Source organism: Podarcis raffonei, chromosome 1, assembly GCF_027172205.1.
Source record: "Podarcis raffonei isolate rPodRaf1 chromosome 1, rPodRaf1.pri, whole genome shotgun sequence".
Taxonomy (NCBI): Eukaryota; Metazoa; Chordata; class Lepidosauria; order Squamata; family Lacertidae; genus Podarcis; species Podarcis raffonei.
Window position 1 is genome coordinate 62,936,343 of NC_070602.1, and position 24,055 is coordinate 62,960,397.

At 39.9% G+C, this 24,055-nt stretch overlaps 1 protein-coding gene across 5 annotated transcripts in view; it reads left to right on the forward strand.

Annotated features, from left to right (window-relative positions):
* Positions 1 to 24,055, forward strand: part of METTL15 (methyltransferase like 15) — a 91,862-nt gene that overhangs the window by 57,513 nt on the left and 10,294 nt on the right. For 4 of the 5 annotated variants that reach the window (XM_053389726.1, XM_053389704.1, XM_053389736.1 and 1 more), the window contains 2 exons: positions 18,623 to 18,814; positions 20,967 to 21,145. In XM_053389726.1, the coding sequence (XP_053245701.1) occupies positions 18,623 to 18,814; positions 20,967 to 21,145 (371 nt within the window). The remainder of the gene's footprint in view (positions 1 to 18,622; positions 18,815 to 20,966; positions 21,146 to 24,055) is intronic. The other variant, XM_053389746.1, reaches the window with a different exon arrangement.

Below are 24,055 nucleotides of genomic sequence, written 5' to 3' on the forward strand. Positions count from 1 at the left end.
CATTTTCTTCAAAGACAGCACCTTGCTCCATCATTTCTGCACTTTCAGTTTCATTTACTTGTTCAGTTAAGTAGGCTTCCTGTTTCAAGTCCTTATCAGGCTCAAAACTGTTGTTCACTGTCCAGTGTAGTAATGATATCTTTGTAGACATAACATTGTATTCATCTTTCAAGTTTCCCAAGAGAGCGAGTGTTCTATCCAGTTCTGCTTGAAATTTACGTTCTCCAGCCATTTTTGTAATGTAGTATCCCTATTACCCCTCTAGGGGGATTTTAGTTCCTTAATATTCCTTTCAGCTCAAAACCAAAAGTCCAGTTAATTTGTATCAGCCCTCGTTATTTTCAAATAAAACAACAAAAACAGCAGAAACAATGTTCTCTTTTTCCAGCTGGCAACTAGCTGACTCGCAGCTCTCTTGACAGCTGTCAAAATCTTCCATGCAACAGACTTTCTCTTAGGACGTTCCCGGGTCTCGGGGGGGGGGGTGAAATTTCAGTCCCCAAATTCTTTTTATCCTCCAGTAAATCCTTATAGTGTCAAAACCGTGAAATCAAGATCTTTTCACTAAAAAACAGGTTCTCTCGACCTTAGTTGCCCAGTCCTTTGCTTTAAATTGTTTACAAAGAGGGGGGGGTGACTTCCTTTTTAGCCCCTTCCCGCTCGTTCCAAATCCAGAATTAAGTTTTTTAACGTTCCAATCTCCGTATTACTCACGGGTTTATATTTTAGAGTCCAGTCGGTCTTGGAAGAAGTTGGCGCTCTCTGTCTATGGCTTGCGGCTTCACTCCGTAGGCGAGGGAGTACTCTCAGCACCACGCCTCACCCTGCCTCCGTTCCGAAGCCTTTAAAAAGGCTCCGGCGCGGATTGGGGGGGCGCAAATGGTGCCCGCCGAGTCTCTGTGTTCACAGGCATCCGCGCCTGTGATTTTAAGGGTCCCCGCTTCGCCGCAGCGGCCAGACCCAGACGCTACGGAGCCGATTCCCTCCGGAGCTCGGAGGGAATCCGCCATTAAACAATGGCGCCAACCCGGAAGTCCTCCATTTTTCTATTCTTTAGTGCGGAATCACTAAAGGTTGGTCTGCCCATCTGCCTGCAGTTGCATCGACACTCATTCTGTGGCTTCCCCACTTTCCATGCACATAGTGGAACTTACTTTCAAGTAGACAAAATGCTTGATTGAATTAATTCATTTTTAAGAAGCGCAGATTCCCCAGGAAAAAACACCCACCTGGCTTATGATTTTTGGTACAAATCTACTTCGGAGCACTGCATTTTATTTTACATATGCGGATATTATTACTTTACAAATGAAAGCAGAAGCTGATCCTGGCTTTGGTTTCATATTTTTATGTGGGTGGACTTTGTTTTGGTTTTGTAAAAAAAAAAAGTTTAGTAATTTAAAAAATAATAATTTGATAACCATGAGTGTTGTGTTTTTCTTTGCTTTAACTTAAAAAAACAATCCTGCAAAATAAAGTTGGTTATTCAAGCTCTTTTTAACAACCGAACAGCTGGCATTTAAAAATAAGCCACAATATATTTTTGAGTTTCTTCTCTTTGCTATAAATGATCAACTAATTGCCAGGGTTTTGTTTTGTTTTTTTGCAGAACTGACGCACTTCTTAAATTCTAAGGTCAGATCCTGTGAACATTTGAAGCTTGAATGACAATTCAGATAGTATCTTGGGGTGAAATGCTTGATGCAGCCAGTACTAAAACAAACCTTCTTGAGCTTTCTGACGTCTTTTTGCCCCATAATCAACTTAGGAGCTACAGCAGGTGGCTTGGAGGTAGAAGTAAGTTAACGATTAATAAGGCGTTTGCACATCTTTTGCGTCACTTTTTATTTCCAAAGCATCTTGCTAACAAGTCACCCAAGGGCTTGAGATCGATCAGGAAAATAACCAAAGGGATCCTGTGGTGCAGCTGATACTGATGATTAGAAAACAGAAAAACCCAGAACAACAAATAAGAGTAGTTCATTATTTACCTAGCTACAGTTTTTGCTGCTTGATCAGGGTTTTCTTAAGTAGAAGGAATATGACTGGTGGCATTTGAAATACAACTGCTGCATATTTTATATGTATGCCACTGTTATCAGTGCTTTGTAGAATATTGTTGCTTGCAATTTAATAATTTCAGAGGTAATAATATGAAACTTAAAAAGAAAAAATGCTATACAAGAAACATACCCTGCAAAATGTCCCAAGTAGGACATTATTATTTTGGGGTAGAATTGCTGGGCCATGACAGTTCAACCCACTCTGAGCTCGCAATCCTTAATTAAAAAATATGCCATGCTGTTTAAAGATGAGTTGCATGAATAGTTAATAGGGTGCATAGTGGCTAATGAATATACTAAATAAATTAGGCAACATGTATTAGTATTTGCATATTGCTTTTAAAAATTGCTGTGAAGCCTCTGTAAGCTGTAGCTGAATTTTCTTGACCAAAATAATTCTGGTCGTGTCTCATGATGAATGAAAATTGATGTGTTGGTCCTTTCAGACTTGGAAGTGGGCAGAGCAGGGGTGATGCAGAACGGGCTGGATGTGCTTATGCATGCTCAGCTGACACACATAGGGGCGGGAACAGAACCCCTGCACAAAGCCGCATGTACATTTTAAAATAAAACTTAATTGGTCACTTGCAATCTCATACTATGCACTTAACTATCTAAGATAGCAGCCAAGTGTGCAAGCAAGAGAACAGCTGATGAAGCACCTCAGCCTCACAGACAAAGCTTCAAGGTAACAAAAGTTCCTGGTCTTCCAACTTCTAGCGGAAATATGTAACTTGCCCTCAGGAGCAGATGCTGTTCCAAGAGACAGAAAAGTGGCCAATGTAACATCAGTTTTTAAAAGGGGATGCAGACAATTACTGTGTCTTAATGTCTATTCCAGGGAAATTGGTGGAAAGCATTCAAGAGAGAATTGCTAAACATATAGAACAACAAGCCCTGCTGAAGCAGAATCAGCAAGGCTTCTGCAAGAGTAAATACTGTCCTACTAACCTTTTATAGTGCCTCATTGCCAAATCCAAAGGTATCTTTACAGTTCTTATCTACAGGTGTCCAGTCAATATTTCTACTTTGATTCTTTGTAATCATCTCAAGCTCAATATTCTCAAGATTGAACTTCCAATCTTTCTTCCCATTGTCACCTATCTACCCTGTTCATCAGGCACAATGTCTTAGTTTTCTCTGACTCTTCTTTTCTTCCCACCTCAATTAGTATGTCATCAAATTATTCTGCTTCTTCCTTTGCAACATTACAGAAAACAGCCTTTCCTCTCTGTTGTCGAAGAGAAATCTTTGAAGCATCCGCGATCCTCTCCCACCTTGACTACTGCAGTCTTCTTCTTTGTGCTCTTCCACTGACTTACCTTGGTCTGCTCATGTCCCCTCAACAATCTGTCCCAAATCGTCTTACAAAAAGTTCCATTAATGTCTTTGCAATTGCGCCGGAGCAAGCCGTCACTGCATTGTCACCTAAGAGTAGGCTTGCAAAACTCTCTTCCTAACTAGGAGAAGAGTCTGCTGTTATCTCATGGTAAATATGCATGTGTGTGATGTCTTGTGAATAGGTTAGCATATGTCCCAACTTCAGAGCCAACCGGTTTTAGAGACTGTACATAGGTCATTGCACAAATGGAACAAGCATTGAATCATTCATTCACATATGCGATATCAGGTGACAGAATATTCCTTTTGATCTATTTGCCTGAATATGCAAATCAATGCTCTCATTGGAGATCACTGTATTTCAATGTACTGCTGCATTATTTTCTACACTTATGACTTAAAGCTATAATATTGGTGTTGTTGCATAATAGCTTATTTTGTCTCCTAATTTAGTGTGCTTATAAGAGTAATGCATTCATGCCAATGGAACTGGCTGGACATATACTGCTGATTTAATATACTTTGGAAGCACACTGTTTCAGAAACTGCTTAGTACGGTTGTACTCTGGAAGAAGTAGTGACTAGAGGTGTGGTTCTTCTCCCCTGGCTTCCCATTCCTGCTGATTACTGAAAGAGGGGAAGGCAGTGGGGGTACAGTGTAGGCGCAGCAGTGGAGTCAATCCATCGTTCCTGCCACTGCACTCGTGTCAAGCTCCACATTTTGCTCCTCCCTCTTGGTAACTGGCAATAGTGCAAAGCATCAGGATGCCTGGTGAGCAATGCTTGTGCTGCCCCGCCAGCCATTACTGATTGGAAGGATCCTGTTTCCCCTTGTCTAGAAACCTGCCTCTTCCCCTGTTGACTTTGGGTTTGCTTAATGCAGTGTAGCTGGCCAGTTTTGTGGGGCCAGCTGGGTGAGAAACTTGCTGAAGGCAGACAGAAGGAAGTTTTTTGTAACTCTCTACTCCATACATTGCATATTATTGTGCGTCCACATTTACACTTACTCCCTCATACATGCACATACACAATCACACATGCAAAACCATTAGTTAGAGGCATGATGTGGTTTTTAGATTGGGTAGGAAACCGGTTCAAAACTATTCTAGTTTACCAATATACTGCTTGTTCCATTTTTGCTGAGACCCTTAAATGTAAAATGCAACAGTATAACATTTGAGGGAGTGGAATAATCTAAAAGCTCAGAACTCAATATGAGGAGAGGGGCTTCATGAGCCCGAAAATACTATTTTTATGTTATCTGCCTCCTTTCCAAACCATTTATTGGCCACAAATTGTATAGTGTCAGGTGGCATAATGACAGTGTGGTTTGCCATGCATTCTATTTTTATATCTTTATTTAAAACTGACATGTAACTCGCTGTACCTGAAACCCCAAGTGAGACAGTTATTGGAGTGTAACAAAGTTTTGACGTCAGAACTGCTATTTATTCCACTGGAAACCATTAGTGATGCATTACCCCTTGGCACTTGTGTTTTCAGAAACAGAGTTAAATTTTTATGACTGGTTTTGGCCAATTAGAGTTCTTTCTCAATATAGAAAGAAGGAGAGGGGCCTTCTATAGAGTTTTAAAGATGTGGCATCTCAGCAATAGAATCACTGTAAATTCTCATGATAGAATTAATTCAGTTGCCTTTACCTTGCCTTTACATACTTCTGTTTCTATATTTAAACTGATCATGTGTATGCTTTGAAGTAGAGACTTGCGGGGGGGGGACAACTTAAAATAGTGCAGTAGGGTGAAATAGAATATGGAATTCCACACTCAGTTTTGTTTATCAGTGAGGACTATATGCACCGTTAGCCTGCATGAAAAGATATATAGTTCTATATTTTTATTTTAAAATAAATAATAGGGCATGATGCAATCGTAAATTTAAAACTCTTTAAAATCCACAAATCTAAGTGAGATACTTGTGTGCACCTATTACTTCCACTAAACCTATGTGACTTCCAAACAGATGTGGCTAACCTGTGGCCCTCCAGATATTGCTGAACTACTGCTGCCATCATGCCATCATAATTCACCAAGGCGACCCTCATGTCTGCACCACCACGACCTCCTTGACCACTCTGCCCTACCAAGTACAGGGTCCACTAGTCACCACTGGCTAGTGACTAGGCTGCCACTATCCAAAAACTGCCCACCTCTGCTATAGGGTTTTTAAAACCTGGCTCACAGGAAAGGGAAATAAGTCTTCTTTGTTTTGCCTTATTCCATAATATGTGAATAGTGTTAAAAAATAAAGTATGACGCTTACGCCTCGCTAGTTTAAACGCACACACTAGGAAACAGATAATTTGTAGATGGTGTGTGAATTCCATTCAGTGTGAGGTTGGGGGTGCCATCTGCTTATCAAGGTGTGAAGGAAAGAGAGATTGCTCTTAAGTGTTTGTTTACCACTGTCAGTCTGTTTGTATTTTGAAAATGAAGGATAATGCCATTGTTTCCAAATGTAACATCAGCTGCAACAGACAGATTTTCCTGCTGCCTGGTTTTCAGTATCTCATGGGGATTTTGAAATATGCACGTTGCATATATGCATGATGCTCAAATCCCGTCTCTCAGGCCTATGTAGCACCGTCTTTCATATAATGCTCTGCCAGCACAGCTGATATGATCTGAAGGCGTCGGTCTTGGTTACAAAAATGAGTTATTTCAGTTTCTCTCTTTAAGGTATAAAATGCTATGTTTAGTTCCAAGTTGTATCATTGATGAATTTACCATGACGCACCAATCTTACCATGATATACAGTGGTACCTCAGGTTAAGTACTTAATTCGTTCTGGAGGTCCGTTCTTAACCTGAAACTGTTCTTAACCTGAAGCACCACTTTAGCTAATGGGGCCTGCTGCTGCTGCCAGACTGCTGGAGCACGATTTCTGTTCTCATCCTGAAGCAAAGTTATTAACCTGAGGTAATATTTCTGGGTTAGTGGAGTCTGTAACCTGAAGCGTATGTAACCTGAAGCGTATGTAACCCGAGGTACCACTGTAATACGTTTATCTTCTTTAAAGGGCCACAATCTAAATTTGTTCTGCTGTTTGCCTGTTTGAAAGGGATAACCAAGGAAAATTGGGACTCCTTGGTTTCCTTAGCCAGTCTCAGCACACCATGTTCTCATTTGTTGGCTTTCAGCCCCACATTCACAGCCCTTATGTTTCCCACTTCCCTTTTTGGAGAACCACTGATGTAAATAAGTCCTTGCATTCAACATCCCGCTGCACCACTGGTTCCACCAGTGCAAGGTTTTCTCCCTGTGCAAGAGAACATTCTCCCCCTCCCCTTGTGCATCCTCTAAAATATGTCCCTGGGGTTCTCCTAACCCTCCAGCAAAGTACTGGAAAGAGAAGAGGCAAAGTCCTGTTGTGCTAGTGCTAAACTTTGTGCTAGCCACAATTATTTCATTGAATGCTGCCCATTGATAATACATAAAAGAAAATATTCAGAAGAAAGATGTTTTGTCCACTGGAGAAATTAATGCTACAGTTGGTACCATCCAACTCTTGGAAGGAAGAGTTGTGTCCATTTAATGTTGAATGTCAAGGATTTCAGACACAGGTTTAAAGATCCCTCTTATAAAAGCAAAAGTGAGAATCAGTGCTTGACACCCATCTTAACATGAGCACCTCTTCCTTCCTCTTCCTTAAAATTTAGCTTCTGGAATTGTGTTTCATGCTTCTGATTTTATTTTTAAAACCGCACACCCTTTGTCTTTCATATGGACATCACAGAGTTCATAATGTTTCACGTTTAAAATACCCCTGTGGCTTCTGCTGACCTGACTAATAAAGATACATTATGGTAGATCAGCAGTCATTTTTCCTGTGCAGTAGGATTCCTGTCCTGCCTCTTTTGGAATCCAGGAGGCAAAAAGACTTTGCTGTGCGGTTTCAAAAACCTTCCTCTGCATATAAAAGAAAGAAGGGGAGCATATTAGAACACAGAATTCCATATGCACTTTAGAACTGCTGGTTCCTAATCCAGCTCAGAATAATGGACAATGCCTTTTCTGGCAGCTAATAGTAACCCCCCCCTTTTGTATCAGTTACATTCTGCCAGAGAAGCAGGTTTGCCATGTTTGCGAAAGCCAATATGCAAGGGATTGTCAGGAAAAAAATTCTCCTGGACACCAGCTTGGAGAGATGTTGTATAATAACTACATTAGCCATGTTTTACCATTGGAAAATTTGGAATTGTTTTATGCCAAAGCAGAGAACCTACCTGTTGCCAGATGAAAATGGAAAGACAGGGCAGTTTTCCTCGCACTTAGAGGCTACTGAATTGTTAAGGACCTCATGAGAAAGGCTGCATCCTGTTCAGTCACAATGTTTTGTGTCGAGGTATAAAATAAATAATGTTGTGTATCAGGTTTTAAAATGTCTTGAACAGTGGGCAAGGCAGTGACCTTTTCCTTCTTCCTGTTGCACCTGTATGCCTGGCAGCCTTACAGAGAATGACATCCTTAACACAGTGACATGCTTATTCCAAGAGAGATGGCAGAAGTGACTGTTCACTGTAATTCCCTAGGTAGTTGATTTCTCTGTAAGTTTTTCCAGTTCACGCATCACTTCCTAATGAACTCATCTGACTACAGCTTTTTATTTATTTAAAATCTTGTTGGAAAGTCATCAAAACAAAAAGGGGTTTTGTAAGGTACAAAATGGGAAGGCCACAATAATACGTGGAATTCTCATCAAATTTAATCACCTCCCCTATTTGCATTTCAGAGACTTTAGATTTTAAAAAGTTAGGTTATTATTCCTTTTCACACATGTGGTTTTATTTTCTGAAAAAAAGGGCTTAAATTGCTATTTTAAAATGGAGCCTTACTCTCAGTGCCCCCATCTCCAGCTGTTTTGGACTACACTTCCCATCATCCCTGACCACTGCTCCTGCTAGTTAGGGATGATGGGAGCTGTGGTCCAACAACAGCTGGAAACCCAAGTCTGGGAAACCCTGCTGTAGAAGCATTTTATATTTTTACAGAGTTTGTAAAGAAGAGATTGAAAAGTAGTATTTTGTATATATTTCACCTTCATTTTAAGTGTGTGTGTGTGTATAGTGCATTTGGTTTGCCAGAAATGGCTTTGTTGTGGATACAACTAAAACCTTGCTAACAAATCTATTGATAAAGGGGAAGAGAGAGATACTGTAACTGCTTTCTAGATGTTCCTATGTAGGTACACAAATAATAATGCCTGTTCTCAGTAGTCAGTCTACCCTACCACAAACTTCCAGTTGAAATGACAAGATTTCTATTGAAAACCTTGCACAATGATATCATTAACTAGTCTCATTTAAAGAGAATCGGATTTTACTTTTACTGGAAATGAATTGCACCATGTTTTTATGCACTAGCTAAAGGTGAATTGGGGAACTTGTTTTCTTTGATCAAACTTAGGTTGAAAGGAGTAGACTGGAAGATCTGAGAGTGCACTGTCTATGCTTATGATTCACTTTAGATTCCCATAGCCAAAAATATTCACCATCTTGTCTTGTAAGGATTTAATTTAACCTGGGGTTTGCTGTGGCAGCTTAGGCACCTCTTGCAATTACTAAAGACCTTGTAAGAGGCATAATCCTTTTATCATTCATTGTTTCATCCAGCACTACCACTAACTATGCTAAGGGTATACATATGTAGCAACAGAACTGTTGAGGCAAAAGCTATGAAGAAGTTTTCAAAAGACCTCTATGAAAAGACCTCCTTGAAGAGTTAACATTTTATGATGCGGGGCAGGGGGTGGGATATATAAATGAGTTTTGCTAGTTGAAGAAAAACTTGGGAGTAGTAACATTTGTTGTTCAATTTTAGAGAAGATAATAAAAGTTCTATACTAGTCTGAGTGTTTATAACAGTCTTACAAATTGTAAATCAAGCTCAAGTGTGAGTCATATGCTCAAACAATTGAATATGTAGGTGTGGAAAGAAAGATCCTGTTTTGACAGTCCATTTTCATCTACTTTCTGAACCCTTAATATTTCTGTCTGTTTTAAAAATCAGAATTAGTTTTTACACCCTGATGAATACACAGATGCATTTTAAATTAGCACAAATGTAAGGACCATTTAGCAATATTAAATTGAATTGATGTGATTAAATAAAAATGGGACTTAACTATGCAGGAGACTTGTAGTTCATGGCTGAAATGTTTCCAGAATGATGTGTAAATTTATGGAGATTGAATAATACTGCATTACTGCTTGGTAATAAATCCCATATATTTGAAAAAGTGAAGGCTACATACAATCCTAAAAACACTTACTAGTGAGTAACCTCCACTGAATACATTGAACCTGTCTCAAAAGAAACATGCTTAGGATTGCACTCTGAGTTGGGAGAAATGAGTAAGAATGTATTCATCAATTGGAGATCTGAAGTTTTGGAATTGCTTGATTCTATATAATGACCAATACTTAGCTGCATTTTGCAAAGAAGAGTTGGTTGATTGGTTGAAGTTATTGTGCAGTTGATACTATAGCGTTTTGCTGGGTCAAAGCAGATGGTTCAGAGTATTCAAGTGAAACTGAATAATAGAAAACACGTTCATGCTTCTTCAGAATATGGCTGCATTTGCATTCAGAAGTACTGGTTTATGTCATCACACAAGTGCTATTATATCACATGTAAAATTATATTACGGTACATACATTGAAACTGACCACATTGCATCTCTCTTCTGAATGTAGACCAGTGCTAGTCCTTTTCCTAAATTTCCCCCGGCAATATACTATTCCAGATTTTTTTCTTCTTAAATGCACATTGATATACTTATTTAATATCATAAACAATTATTACAATTTGTGATGTTCTATGAATAGTTAAAACTCTTACTGGGACTCTTGCTCAAGCAAAAGGCTCTCCCTCTCAGTCAAGGAGACTAGAACCTTTCCATTGTGTGTGTGATGGTATCATGCCCAAGGCTGGTTTTATTGATCACTCAGCTGCTTCAAACCTGTGGTCACTAAATTAAGCCAGTGTTAGTGGTCATTAAATTTCTCCAGTATGTTCTCTTTTGTTCTCTTATTTATTACTATTTTTAAATTTGCAACCATAAACAGAACAACTTACACATAAGCAGGAGAAGTGTCAGTATACTATTAACCCGTTCTTTTTTTCATGTTTAATTGGGCGACCAGAGATGAAGCAAAGTCTTGTTCAGTCTGTAGCTGTAGCCCTCGTGGTGTGTACCAGCCAGGAAAATTGTGTAAATCTATAAGCAACTTGTCAAGGGTAATCTTGTGTCTGTTTCCAAAATTATAATTTCTTGTGTGGTATGATGGTACACCTCTATTATGCCATAGCTACAAGATTACTCATCTGAATTAAATGAGTGGAGAAATGAACTGAGGGGTGTCTTTTTATTAAAGGTAAAGGTACCCCTGCCCGTACGGGCCAGTCGTGTCTGACTCTAGGGTTGTGCGCCCATCTCACTTAAGAGGCCGGGGGCCAGCGCTGTCCGGAGACACTTCCAGGTCACGTGGCCAGCGTGACAAAGCTGTTCTGGCGAGCCAGCACCAGCGCAGCACACGGAAACACCATTTACCTTCCCGCTATAAAGCGGTACCTATTTATCTACTTGCACTTAGGGGTGCTTTCGAACTGCTACAGGTCTTAATTTATAATTTGCCAATTGCTTTAAATAACCCTCTGATACTTTCTTATGGTAAATGAACACCAAAACTGAGGTTTGTGATAACATGATTATTATTTTTTTTTTAAAGTAAGGTGTCAAAAAGGTAAAGGATTCCCAAGCTTGTAGGTATTATGTATTTGAGACTAATTTTGCTAATAGTGCAACCCCATATATCTCAACAACCTGCTTCTAGAATAAAAGTGTGCTTTTCATTATGTCCTTCTGGTGTACATCTGCTGGAGGAAAATTTGATGAGGAAAAAAACCAATAGATCATTTTCTTCATCAGGCACTAGTGGGATTGTCCTTTCTTCCAGTGGCTCTACACAATATGTTTTGTACCCTAAATATGACCGTTTAGCTAAAGAGCCCTTTAACCCATTGTGGGGTTTTGACCATAAATTCCAAATATCTGGACTCTTGAATATGTCATTTGGAGTTTGTAGTGTAATTAAATTGTACAGTACAGTCTATAGGTGCTTGAAATTAACATTTCTGTGGTTTTTCATTTGCGGTAGGAAGCCATGAATGACAGTTGTTAAATTTGAGAATATGAGCTTTGCTTGCAGTGTATATTAAAAGAAATTGGATTTTTTTTTCATCCTGCCATTTTTCATTTTCTTTACGTTCGGAGATTGATGGCTGCTGACAGAACCTAGAACAACAAAAAGCTTAACCTGGCCATAGTTGAAGCATGTGATTCTTTCCTAAAATTGCTAAGTGTCCTGAGGTCTCAATAGAAATTTGAGCTTCCTGTGATTTGTGGATAGATGTAGCATATTCTGCCTACTGAGACACAATATTTTCCTATTCAAATAATTTTACGTTATTTTTAATTTGAGAACTTGTGTGCATTCGTTTATATAACACCTAGCCTTTCCCAGTACAGAATCCAAAATGGCTCACAGCATAGATTAACACAGATGCAGCTAAATACACACAATCATTAGAAATATTTTTTTAAGCAAATCAACTAAGTAACTCAAACAGCACTAGAAACACTCAAAACCATTTAAAAGCACATACAAAAAGAAGAAAAACAGAGTGGTGGGGCAGGGAATAAAATATACAATACCTGGTGGCCAAAGGGCTGTAAACTGAAAAGTCTTTGCTTGCCAGCAAAAAGATCGAAAGCACAAGGGGTCCAGCTCTGGTGTGCCATGGAAGAGAGTTCCACTGGTTGTTTCGTTCTTTGTTTCTTTTGTATGTCATCTTGGGAATTTAGGCATAACGTGATTAGCATTTAAACATCATTTGCAGAGAGCTGGTTCACAATATACAATCTTGGTGGTTAGAGTTTAGCTGTTGGGCTCATCTTAACCTCCCAACAAATACAGAAAACGTTGTTAATGTTTCATACCTGCACTTTCCATGAAACCCCATATCTTCAAGATCCTAATTGACAGAAATAGGAACTGCACTATCTGAAGTTTGAAAGTCTGAAAACAACAATCTTATAACAGAAGGTCTGTCACATTCAGATTTAAAATTCTATTATTTTGGATTTGATTTGCATCACTACCTATAGACGAACAATGAATATTTGGTGCCTAAATACATTGTGAGCTAGGTTGTGTGAGAAGTTGTGCTGTCTTGCTTAGAATTGAGAGGCCTTTGGATTATACATAAGGAAGCTGCAACTACACACAACTAATGGTAAACACTAATATTTTTTCATGTTTCTGCATCATTTAACTTCTTAAAAAAATATTGGGGTATGTGTGTGTTAGAAACTGCCATAAAAAAGAAATCTTCATATTTTTGACCTGTTTTTTGGTTACACTCCCACTGTTTGCCTTGGGGCACAGAACTATAATGTGAATTTAAAGATGTAGATAAAAGTTATCATTAAAGCAATATCTGCAGTTATCTCTAACCACTAAATGTGGGTTTTAAAAAACAATTAAACCTTCATAGGCTTCGACAGAGGAAGAATTCCAAATATTACTGTTTTGTAATATTTCATTTTGTTTGCTTGCTTGCTGTTACTGTCCTGTATATTTGCTGTCCTACAGTCTTTGCATTATCTCCATACAGACATACTTATTCCTCCTGAGACATCAAATGAGTTTAAAGATAAAATAAAACTCTCCTGTGAGGGTGGGGAATTCTAAATCCTTTGGGAGAAGCCATTCCCTTCAGACAGGAGGCAGAGACAAAACTAAATTGACTCTGGCAAAGGGGGGAACCTCCCTTATCACATAGTGGCTTGGAAGCACATAGTATGCAGAGATCAGTCAGAGTTGCTCTTTAGTTATATATCTTCTCCTCACACCCTGGTCTATTATCTCTTTCCTTATCCTAACATATTGTAGCTACTAGTTGTGGGTATTGGATTTGGTGAAGGTGAAGTGGAATTGTCCTTGTCCATGGAGTTTTCTTGGCAGGGATACTGGAGTGGCTTGCCTGTTCCTGCTCCAGGTGGATCACGTTTGGTCAAAACTCTCCACTATGACCTGTCCATCTTGGGTGGCCCTGCACGGCGTAGCTCATAGCTTCTCTGAGTTATTCAAGCCCCTTCGCCACGGCAAGGCAGTGAATTGCCTCCAGGGTATTTGGGGCTTGTCAAAAGGTGAAACATGAGCAGGGATCCCTGAAGCACTTCACAATGACATGGTGATCCAGACATCTAAATAGTGCTGCAGGCAAGCAATAGGGCCCAAACAAAAGGGTTCCAATTGCAAGATAAAGGATTAAGAGTAAATATTAGAAAGAATTTCCTAGTGGTATGGGTTATTCAACCGTCGAACAGGCTATCCTGGTAGGTGGTGGCCTCATCTTCATTATATGTTTTTAAGCACAAAATAGATGCCCAGCAATGGATTTCCTGCTTTGGAAAGTGGTTGGACTTTTAAGATCTTTGTGATCCTTTCCAACTCTGGTTCTGTGTCCTGTGGAGGTGTATCTACACATTCAGATCAGACACAGCTGTTGTTTGTTTGTTGCGAAGAAGATAGTTAATTGTCCACGTAGTTGTCAAGAAGAGAAAGAACTCTTTCCTCATCCTCCATTTCTTGGAGAGTGGTTCTCAACACATACCTGTACAAGCTTCTGTCTATCAGAGGAGTATCAGCAGAAGATCTTGAGTAGATTGCAACAGTTTAGAAACTAGACTGAGTATATCTCATTCAAGTATCCTTGTCAGGACCTGAGTCTGTTCTTGGGTACTCTAGATGGTGCTGTATGTAGAGTGACCAGGCAACTCAGGCAGTCTCTGAACTATGGCTGCTGGCTTCAGAACAACTGTCCTAGGGAACAAGACTGTTTATGCTGGACAGGATTCTGATTACAATGCCAGCCTATTGAGTTACAAAGCTCATCTGGAGGACCTGCTGACACAAGAGACATTGACTCCTCATTGTCAGACTGATATTCTTAGCATTCTTGAACTGGGTGTTATTTATTTATAGGATTTATATTCTGCCTTTCATTCCAGGTGGTTTCAAGGTAGCTTCAAACAAAGTAAAAAGAATCCATTCCCATAAAATACATGAAACAGCAATAAAAACACAAAATAAAGGTGGCAGAGCCAACAGAAAAAACAGCCAAAAGGGATTTGAAGGATCTAAAATATTTTTTAAAGGATGAACATTGTCTTAGCAAAACGTTTACATCAACAGGCAGAGTGAATCACCTTCCATCTATTCATTGGGAAACAAGTGCCATATTGGTCAGAGTGAAGTTTCATTTCTCCTCCCTTAAGGCAGAGCATCTTGTGTATGATTCCAACATGGCAGTAATTATTGTACACACATCCTGCTGAGGTAATTGGAACAGTGTGTTCATCAGCAAGACCTCTGAATGACCATTAGTTGCTTTGGGTTGCTGGCATCAGGTCCATATGTTGTCACCAGAAATCTCTCAGCTGGTGTTTATGGCATAACACCAGTGCAAAAATCCCCTATATAAAAACAAACACTTTCGATGCTGGGTAGTAAAGTGGGGCAGGGGAGGTACTGATGTGTGTCTTTCTGTCCAAATCTCTCAATCTCTCTCTCTCTCTCTCTCTCTCTCTCTCTCTCTCTCACACACACACACACACACACACATACACACACACACACACACAGAGAGAGAGAGAGAGCTCTTGAGATTTTTAAAAAATTGGCCAAGAAAGCTGTAGTTTTGTTCAAGAAGTCAATGCAGCTTCCCTGAAAGTTTCCCAGATAAATGGGAAACTTAACGTCTGCAACCAGATCTGTTCCAGCTGACAGCTTAAAAGCTCAGGAGTAGTGACTGAAACAGTTGGATTACTTGGTACCTTGAATAGTATCCCAGGGTGTCCTAAATACAGTTCTCTTTCTGGTCATCCCCATATCCATAGTATCAAGCAATGTTTTGGTTAAGTCTCTTTTCTATTGGCTACTTGAACTGAGTTCTGACAAGCCTGGATGAGAATTCTCTTGAACCTTCTTTCAATGTTCCCTTAACAATGCTGAATCTAAAGACCATGTTTTCTGGTGCCTGTTAATACCTTCTTCTGTGAACATCAGTAACAATGGAAAACCAATTGAAGTGAATGCACCTAGAGGAACATTCCACTTGAGTGTTTCTCTGGTGCTAGAACTACAAGTTATGAGGGCCCCATTATAACATTAAACTGGAATGGCTGCTGCTTTGGGGTGAAGAAGGGGCATTTGCAGTTGGGAAGTGGTGGGCCTGTCCCTCCCTAACACTTTTTTTATTAGTATTTGCTTTGCAACATAGCCTTCCCAAATAATTTTGCACAATTTAGATTCTAGCGCCATCACAGACATGGGTGTAAAACTGACTGAGGAGAAAACATTGGGCAGGGAACAAAGGGTTAACTCCCCCTCAGTTCTCTGCAAATCATCCCCTACTGACACCATTTATCCGGAAATAAGTGGCTGGTTGCTTGTGCACTATCACTAGAAGACAAACCCCCTACACACACACACACACACATGCATGCATCACTGAAAATCAGCCCAGTTGCTTTCCCCCCATTTGTTGTTGTTGTTTAGTCATTTAGTCATGTCCGACTCTTCGTGACCCCATGGACCAGAGCACGCCAGGCACTTCTGTCTTCCACTGCCTCCCGCAGTTTGGTCAGACTCATGCTGGTAGCTTTGAGAACACTGTCCAACCATCTCGTCCTCTGTCGTCCCCTTCTCCTTCTGCCCTCCATCTTCCCAACATCAGGGTCTTTTCCAGGGAGTCTTCTCTTCTCATGAGGTGGCCAAAGTATTGTAGCCTCAGCTTCAGGATCTATCCTTCCAGTGAGCACTCAGGGCTGATTTCCTTAAGAATGGAGAGGTTTGATCTTCTTGCAGTCGATGGGACTCTCCCCCCCAAACCCCCTCCTCCAAACCATGTACTCTTAGCTTTCTTTCTATGCCAGTTTCTCCTCCCAATTTTTAAAAACATTCCCCGCCCCGCCCCCAAGGGCTTGGTCTTTATTCAATAAAAATAGTAATTGGAGCTGCTCTGTCAGAAAGTCAATGGCTGTAGAAGTTGTAGCCCTGTTCAAACACATCCTGAATTGCTAGCTTTTGAGAGTAATCGCTGTATAACAGTTGACTGAGCCCCTTTCCAAGTGAGTGTCCATGCAAATTGTCACTTGTAGGCATACATGTTAACTATCTCACGGAAAAAAGCTGAATCTGTAAATAGACCTTTCTGTCTGAAGTTTGGAAATAAGCTTCTTTTCGAAAGCATTGACTTTTGGCATGTTCCTTACATTAAGCGAAACACTTTGGGTTGCTAGTGTTGGCAGGCGGCAGTTAACTGCTAAGATTAAGCAGCAAGTGACATGAATAGAATGCTGTGATTTGGGAATTACCTACCCTTGCTATGAACTGCCAAACAATAGCTGTGAAAGTGATCGTAGGTGCAAAGACCTGTCCCCACCCCCACTTTATTTCTGTGGATTTTACACAACAGGCAGTATTATTGTTAAAGCAGGAGCAACAGACATTTTAACAGCAATTTGTTTAAAATATTTCTTTAAAATGAAGAAGGAATTAGGAACAAAGGCAAAGAAAAGGAATGCAAAAGAATCAGTTGAATATTTCAGATAGTAGTTAGAATGCCATTCAAGTGTGGATGCTATGCAAAATGGAGGGGAAAAGTGGCGAGGGCCAAAAAAATTGTGTGTGTGTGTGGATCTCTAAGATGGTTATGATAAAGTCAGTGTTTGAAGTTATAAACCCTTGGGTTGTGAATTTCCTAAATGCCAATGCAATTTTATCATCATTACTATTCATCCTTGGACAGCTCACTTAAAATTGCATCCTTTGTCTCATACAGTTTCCCATTTGAAAAGTAGAAATACTACTACTCAAGGATTTTATGAGTCTTCTGGGGAAAGAGGTGAATTATGGAAAAATAATAATGTGCTAAGGACCTTGAATTGCTGCACATCCATTTTACTTTCTTCAGAGCTTAGATGTCATCAGATTTTCTTAACCAGACACAGATCAGTCTAGTTTCCCTCTGGGTGGGGTGGAACATAGTCTTTTAAAACTAAATAAATGGGAGATGATAACAAGACACCTTGAGAATGAAAAGTTGTGCTCTATTTCTGTTGGACATACCTTTCACTTGCTTGTCCATCCCTAATTGACACTTGTACCCCCTGACACATTCTGACAGGCCCCTGAACACCACATCATTCAATCCAATTTCCTTCCCACACACCCAACTTCTCAATTAACCAGTTGAAAAATGCCTCCACGTAGCCTCATTCAGGTATTGATCTGGCAGCAGTAGCAAGGCTGTTAATTTATGAGTAGACCTTTGGTGGTTAGGTTCATTGTGTACCTCTGGGAGTTATTTCATTCACCTTGGTGATCTTGACAAAATGTGTGCACCAGTTGAGGAAGCAATGTGTTCGCTTGGGACAATCACTGTTTCTCTTGTTGTTGCAAGAGCTATGCTTTGAATAAAGCAACAGTGTGGATTTAAGAGATCAAACAGCAACTCTGAGTTTAATTTCCTTCTTTAGAACTAAAAAAGTTACACACCCATGTATTTTGACACATAAAGCAGCCATCTGTGGTCTTATTTTATATCAGGAGTCAGCAAACTTTTTCAGCAGGGGGCCGGTCCACTGTCCCTCAGACCTTGCGGTGGGGGGCGGACTATATTTTGAAGAGAGAGAAAAATGAACGAATTCCTATGCCCTGCAAATAACCCAGAGATGCATTTTAAATAAAAGCACACATTCTACTCATGTAAAAACACGCTGATTCCCGGACTGTCCGCAGGCCGGATTTAGAAGGCGATTGGGCCGGATACGGCCCCCGGGCCTTAGTTTGCCTACCCATGTTTTATATCATAGGGCACTAGTGTTGCATTTTAATTTTTTCATAGGTAGAACAAAGACTTAAACGGTTTTTGAACTTCTGTTAGGTTCTTATCCAAGTAAGCATACCAGATTGCAATGAGAATAGACATTCCAGTCACAATGCTGCTGACTTCGGATGAAGGAGTTGCTGATTATATGCATAGGGATCCAGGAGGAAATTAAGTTAAGCATTGCTAGCCTTCTGCTAACTATATATATATTATTTTCTCTTCTTTTTTTCTTGTAGGCAACAAATCCAAGCTCTTCTTGGACAGTTTAGTCAAGCAGAAGCCTTGTTAACCTTGGCTGGAGTGCAGCCAGGGAGTCTGGATGGAGTTCTTTTGGATGCTGGTTGCTCTTCGATGCAACTTGATACTCCAGAAAGAGGTTTTTCCCTAAGAAAAGATGGTCCTTTGGACATGAGGATGGATGGTGGCAGGTACATATTGATAAAACATTTCTTTCTTCAACAAGAAATCAATTTTTCACTAGCATGGTGAATTTAATTTCCTTTTCATGTTGCAGAGCTGTGATCAAATCCCCATATTTACCTCTGCATATGCACCATAAATCATCTCCCCCATGGCAGAATACTTTTTCTAATGTTCAGTGTGTAGGCCTTAGTGCCAGTGTTTGTTTTGCTTATTGGCTTGTTACAAATGTTTGCAAACGCGTGGACTTTAAGTATGGCATTTAAAATAGAAACTATGGTTGATGACAGCAACAGCAAACCATATGGAACACAGAACTGAAATGTATGTAAAAGATTCGCTGGAGTATGACCAATGAGGCAATTCTTATATAAGCATATTTCTTATCCTTTTGATTAGATCAATTATGCTTTTCTTCCAGGTGGTTTCTTGGAATTGTAAACAATAAAAACAAAAACTCCTTAAGCTTCTGAATTAAAACTGACTTCAAGGCATTGCCCATTATGAAATGGCCCCACATAGATAACTGTTGCCTACTAGTGTCAGTGTGGAAAACTGGAGTATTACATTGTGTGGCTGTACATTTTACTGAATGTATAGCAGCTGTGTATAACCTGCCAAGTGTCTTCAACGATAAATACACTTCATTAAAAAGTATTCTAGAATCAGTATTGCATTGAGCCTACTGTTAGATGAGCCAAGTGGAACATCTATAGTTTACAATGGCAATGAGCTAGTACAATTCCGATGGCTTCAGAACTGGCAGAACTTTGGTGTCTGATGCACAGATTGATAGAGCAGGTAGAATGAATGAATACATTAGAGACCACTTTAAAAATTTTAGTCAAAAAATATGTCCAGAAGCTCTGTATATAAAAATCAGCAGAGTGTCCGTGGTATTAAAAATGCAAATTAATATAGCCAAGAAAAGCATAACCTAAGCCAAGATCCGTATAAATTACACTTGAAATCAGTCATGTATATTTCTCTTAAGAATGATTAACCATTAAATGAGATTGCTAAGGGGCTTGACAGATTTCCTGTCACTCAAAGCACAATCAACCCCTGACCGCCAAAAGAAAGAAAGAAATATGCTTTAGTCCTGTTGAAATTTCATAACAGTGTGTGTGTGGTTGGTTTTTTTTTTAATGGGGTAAAATGAAATAATCCAAATAAAGAAGCAATACAAATAATAATTTTTGATTCAGTGGTCTCCTACTTTGCAGTTTCTGGGAGATCTATAATTCTGAAGATCCTCCCCACGCCCTGCACCTTGGAACAGTGTTGGGGGGAAATCTTAAAGCACACAAACTTCTTTGCCTCACAACGTTTTTCTGGTGTCTAAATTGTCACATTGGTTCAGGTCAATAAATCTCGCTTAAGTTTGTACTATGGTACAACCTGATTGTACTGTTACTTGTGGATTTGGGTGGTCTAATGTTTATAACAAAATCCCTTGCCTGTGATGAGCACACAGGACTCTGAATCAGTCTCTGCTGCTGGTGGTACATAAAATCCCTCACATCATTCCAAAAAGGCAAATGAAAGAAATGCTGGTTTCTCCCTTATGTTCTGGGAGTGTTATCCAGGCTGATCATTTCTACTACCTTTCTTCTAAAAGAGAGACCATTTCTGAATTGAGAGACCTTTAAGTGATCGTTAAATACCTCACAGAAGATCATTTTTCATAACACCAGATGTGAGGGAAAAGGTCACAGAGATTAAGGTTCTCTTTTTTTTATCAGGAAATAGATCAAGCAATGTGATGTCTTGGAAAAATATCTGCTTGTAAAATGAGTTCATCTCCTGGCATTATACAAGCCAAGGCAGCCTTAGCAGTGTTTTGTCTTTCGAATTTTATTTGAGCTACTGCTATAATGTTAAAGTTTATGATAAAAGGCATCTCAACTACTCTTTATAGCTAATTAATGTTAGGAGGTAGGGTTGGAGGGAGAAAGCCTCCATGTGAATTAATAAGAGGTGATTTACAAGATAGGAGCTATTTCTGCTTTAAAATGATCTCTGCCTCTTATTGAGAAATCTCAGAAGCACTTGCATGCAGTGAATGTGTGTTTGACTTTATGTCTCAATGCTGTGAAGCTTCACCCCTTGTCAATGAAAGCTGACGTCAGTGAACTAATTGGCTGTTCTTGTGCGTAGGTATCCTGACATGCCCACCGCTGCTGATGTTGTGAATGCTTTAGATCAACAGGCACTTGCGTCCATCCTGAGAACATACGGGGAGGAGAGGCACGCCAAGAAAATAGCTTCAGCAGTTGTTCAGGCACGCAGCATCTACCCCATCACCAGGACTCAGCAGCTTGCCAGCATTGTTGCAGGTACCCTCATTAATTCCGAGCAGTGTCTGAGAGAGAGAAAATATTAATCCACTAAGTCCCAGAGGGATCTATTTGTACTTGAAATCATGCAAGATCTAATCCTGTCTATCCTGCTCTGATGTCAGCTATTTTTCCATATGCTCTATCTTTTTTATAATGTTGGATGCTGATTAGTTTAATAATAGACTTTACACGGAGACGTTTTTAATTTTGCCTACCAAGGTGAAACCCTGGATGACAAAAACAAAGGATCTGTTTTATCGCTATTGTTGAGAAGTGTTCAGTTACCCGAAACAACAAAGCTTCTGTCTTAATTTCACACAATTGGATGTAGTTGCGAAGGAAGAAGAAGCAATTGCCCACCTAGTGAAATAACGGTCTACTAGCTGATTTCTCTATTCGGTAGAAATAGGGTGTGGTCCAACATGGCATAATCACTGAGTCTTCCCCATTTTCTGCTCCCCACTGCAGCCATCTGCACACCCAAAAATATACCCTGAAGGATTGGATGACCCAGCAGAGCAGATGGGGGGAGGTAAGAGAGGCTGGAGAGGGGAGAAAACAGAAATCCTGTTGCCCAAGTGTATTTCCATTGCACACACAAGTAGACATTATTGATTTTAAAAAGTAAAGGACCCCTGGACAATTAAGTCCAGTCAAAAGTGACTATGGGGTTTCGACACTCATCTTGTTTTTCAGACTGAGGGAGCTGGCATTTGTGCACAGACAGCTTTCCAGGTCATGTGACCAGCATGACTGAACCGCTTCTGGCACAACAGAACACCGTGACGGAAACACCATTTACCTTCCCGCCACAGCGATGCCTATTTATCTATTTGCACTAGTGTGCTTTCAAACTGCTAGGTTGACAGGTACTGCTCAGAGTAATGAAATATTTCACCGATGCTAACAAGGTGAATTTGGGAGGGCTTATTGAGGCATACAATCTTGGCAGCTGTTTCCAGAAACCTTCCAGATTCCTAAAGGACCATCTGCTCCTCCTTAAATCTGCCTGGACTTTTAAGGTGGGTCTCAGAGTACTGATTCAAAGTCCCTCCACTATCTTAAGTAAAGTGGCTGTTGATCAAAGACAAGTCCTTTTCAGTTCTGGTACCTTGCCTTGGAATTACTTTCCCAGAGAGGTTTGCCTGGCGCCATCTTTGTTTTTCATGGTGCCACATGAAAAACCTTTAACCAAGACTTTCTGTTTTTTAACATCTTGCTGCATTTTTAAAAAATGAACTTCTCATTTATGCTGATTTTTTTTATTTACTCTATAAGCCTTTCTGAGAACTTCAGCTGAGAAATAGCTTCCAAATAAGTTGTGGTCCATTTCTTATGGATTATTGAGCAAACAGTGATCCCTGCCTCTGTGTGGGTGCATGGAGAACTTGCAATGCACAACAATGCCATCTTTCAACTATTTCACTGTGCAAGTTTTTAATGAGTTGAGTGAGTGAACACTCTCATTTTTGTATCATTTGACCAAAGAAGGCATCACATGAACATGTGATAGTTTGCTAAATTCAGCCATCATCATGTTCCTAGGAGTGTTGTGAATGAATATATGAAGCTGCCTTTTACTGAATCAAACCATTGATTCATCAAGCCCAGTCTGCCCTGACTGGCAACAGCTTTCTAGGGTTTCTGGCAGTAACTTTTTCACCTGTGCTAGTTCAGGTTCTTGTAAGTGAAGGTGCCAACGGTAGATTTTTTGCACACAGCACATGTATGCCACTGCACTTTGGCTCCTAGAGAAAGCTGTTTTGTCTTTGTATCCCAGGATAGAAGTCCTTCGCTATAGTTTCTATCAGGTGGTCAATACAGTTTTATCTGGAAGGTTACACATTGCAGTGAGCAAACCAAAGTGAGTAATTAGAATTGTTAAATTTTGAGGATGCTTGGTGGTATAGATGATCTGTCAGACGGTATAGATTGCCTTTAAGCCTTTTCCTAAGTCCACAGTTACATGACTGTGACAACTCTGATACAGCAAGAACAATGATTCACAAGATTCAGTAAAAGACCTCTTAAATTTTACAGGGGCCATGTTTGCAGTGCTGCCCTTACTATAACTCATCCACCGTTTCAGGAATGCCATAGAGACTTCATAAATTTCAATTGTAATGTGTTCAAACCATCCTGGTAAACTGTAACGTTTACCTCTCCCCTTTGATATGTTATTCTGCCTGGTCATTAAGGTCTTTGGAGGAGTCATTGTTAGTGGTCTCCGATGGCTCAAATGCACAACTGGTACCCATTAGGAACTGTGCATTCAGGTATTATGGGCCTCATCCTGTTGAACTTCAAGTGCCTACTTTTTTATTCCAGTAGGCATTTTAACTGTATTGCGATTTTATAGTTTTAATTTATTTTTTGTCTGTACTGAGTACACCACTTAGTGACAACTGTAGTTAAGCAGTATATAAATTGTCAATATAAATAAATTCTCTGCAAAGAAGCAGGAAAAAGTTCCACCAGCATAAGATCAAACTTTTTGGCCAGATAGCTAAAATATTTTCTGAACTTTTTCATCATCCCTGGGGCAGGACAATACAGAGCAAGGGCCATTTGCAGAATACTTTGGATATATGCCACTTTACACTGAGGGCATTCTAAAGGGTTTTCATTGAAATATAAACGTAATACATAAAATACATTTCCCCTTCTCAGTCAGCAACCCTGCATTCTCATAGCACAAAGTACCTGTCCAGACAAATACCTTTACAATTACCCTTGATGGGTTATGTTTGCCCCAACAATGGTCTGAGCAGCTAGTTGTGATGAAATGGCAGGGATGATGCCAAGAGTAAACCTTTTATTGGCTGTCAAGGTGCAGAGACTATAGGAACTTGGGCATTCCAAAGCTACTGGAGAATGGACATTGCCATCTGCTGGTTGATCATTTAT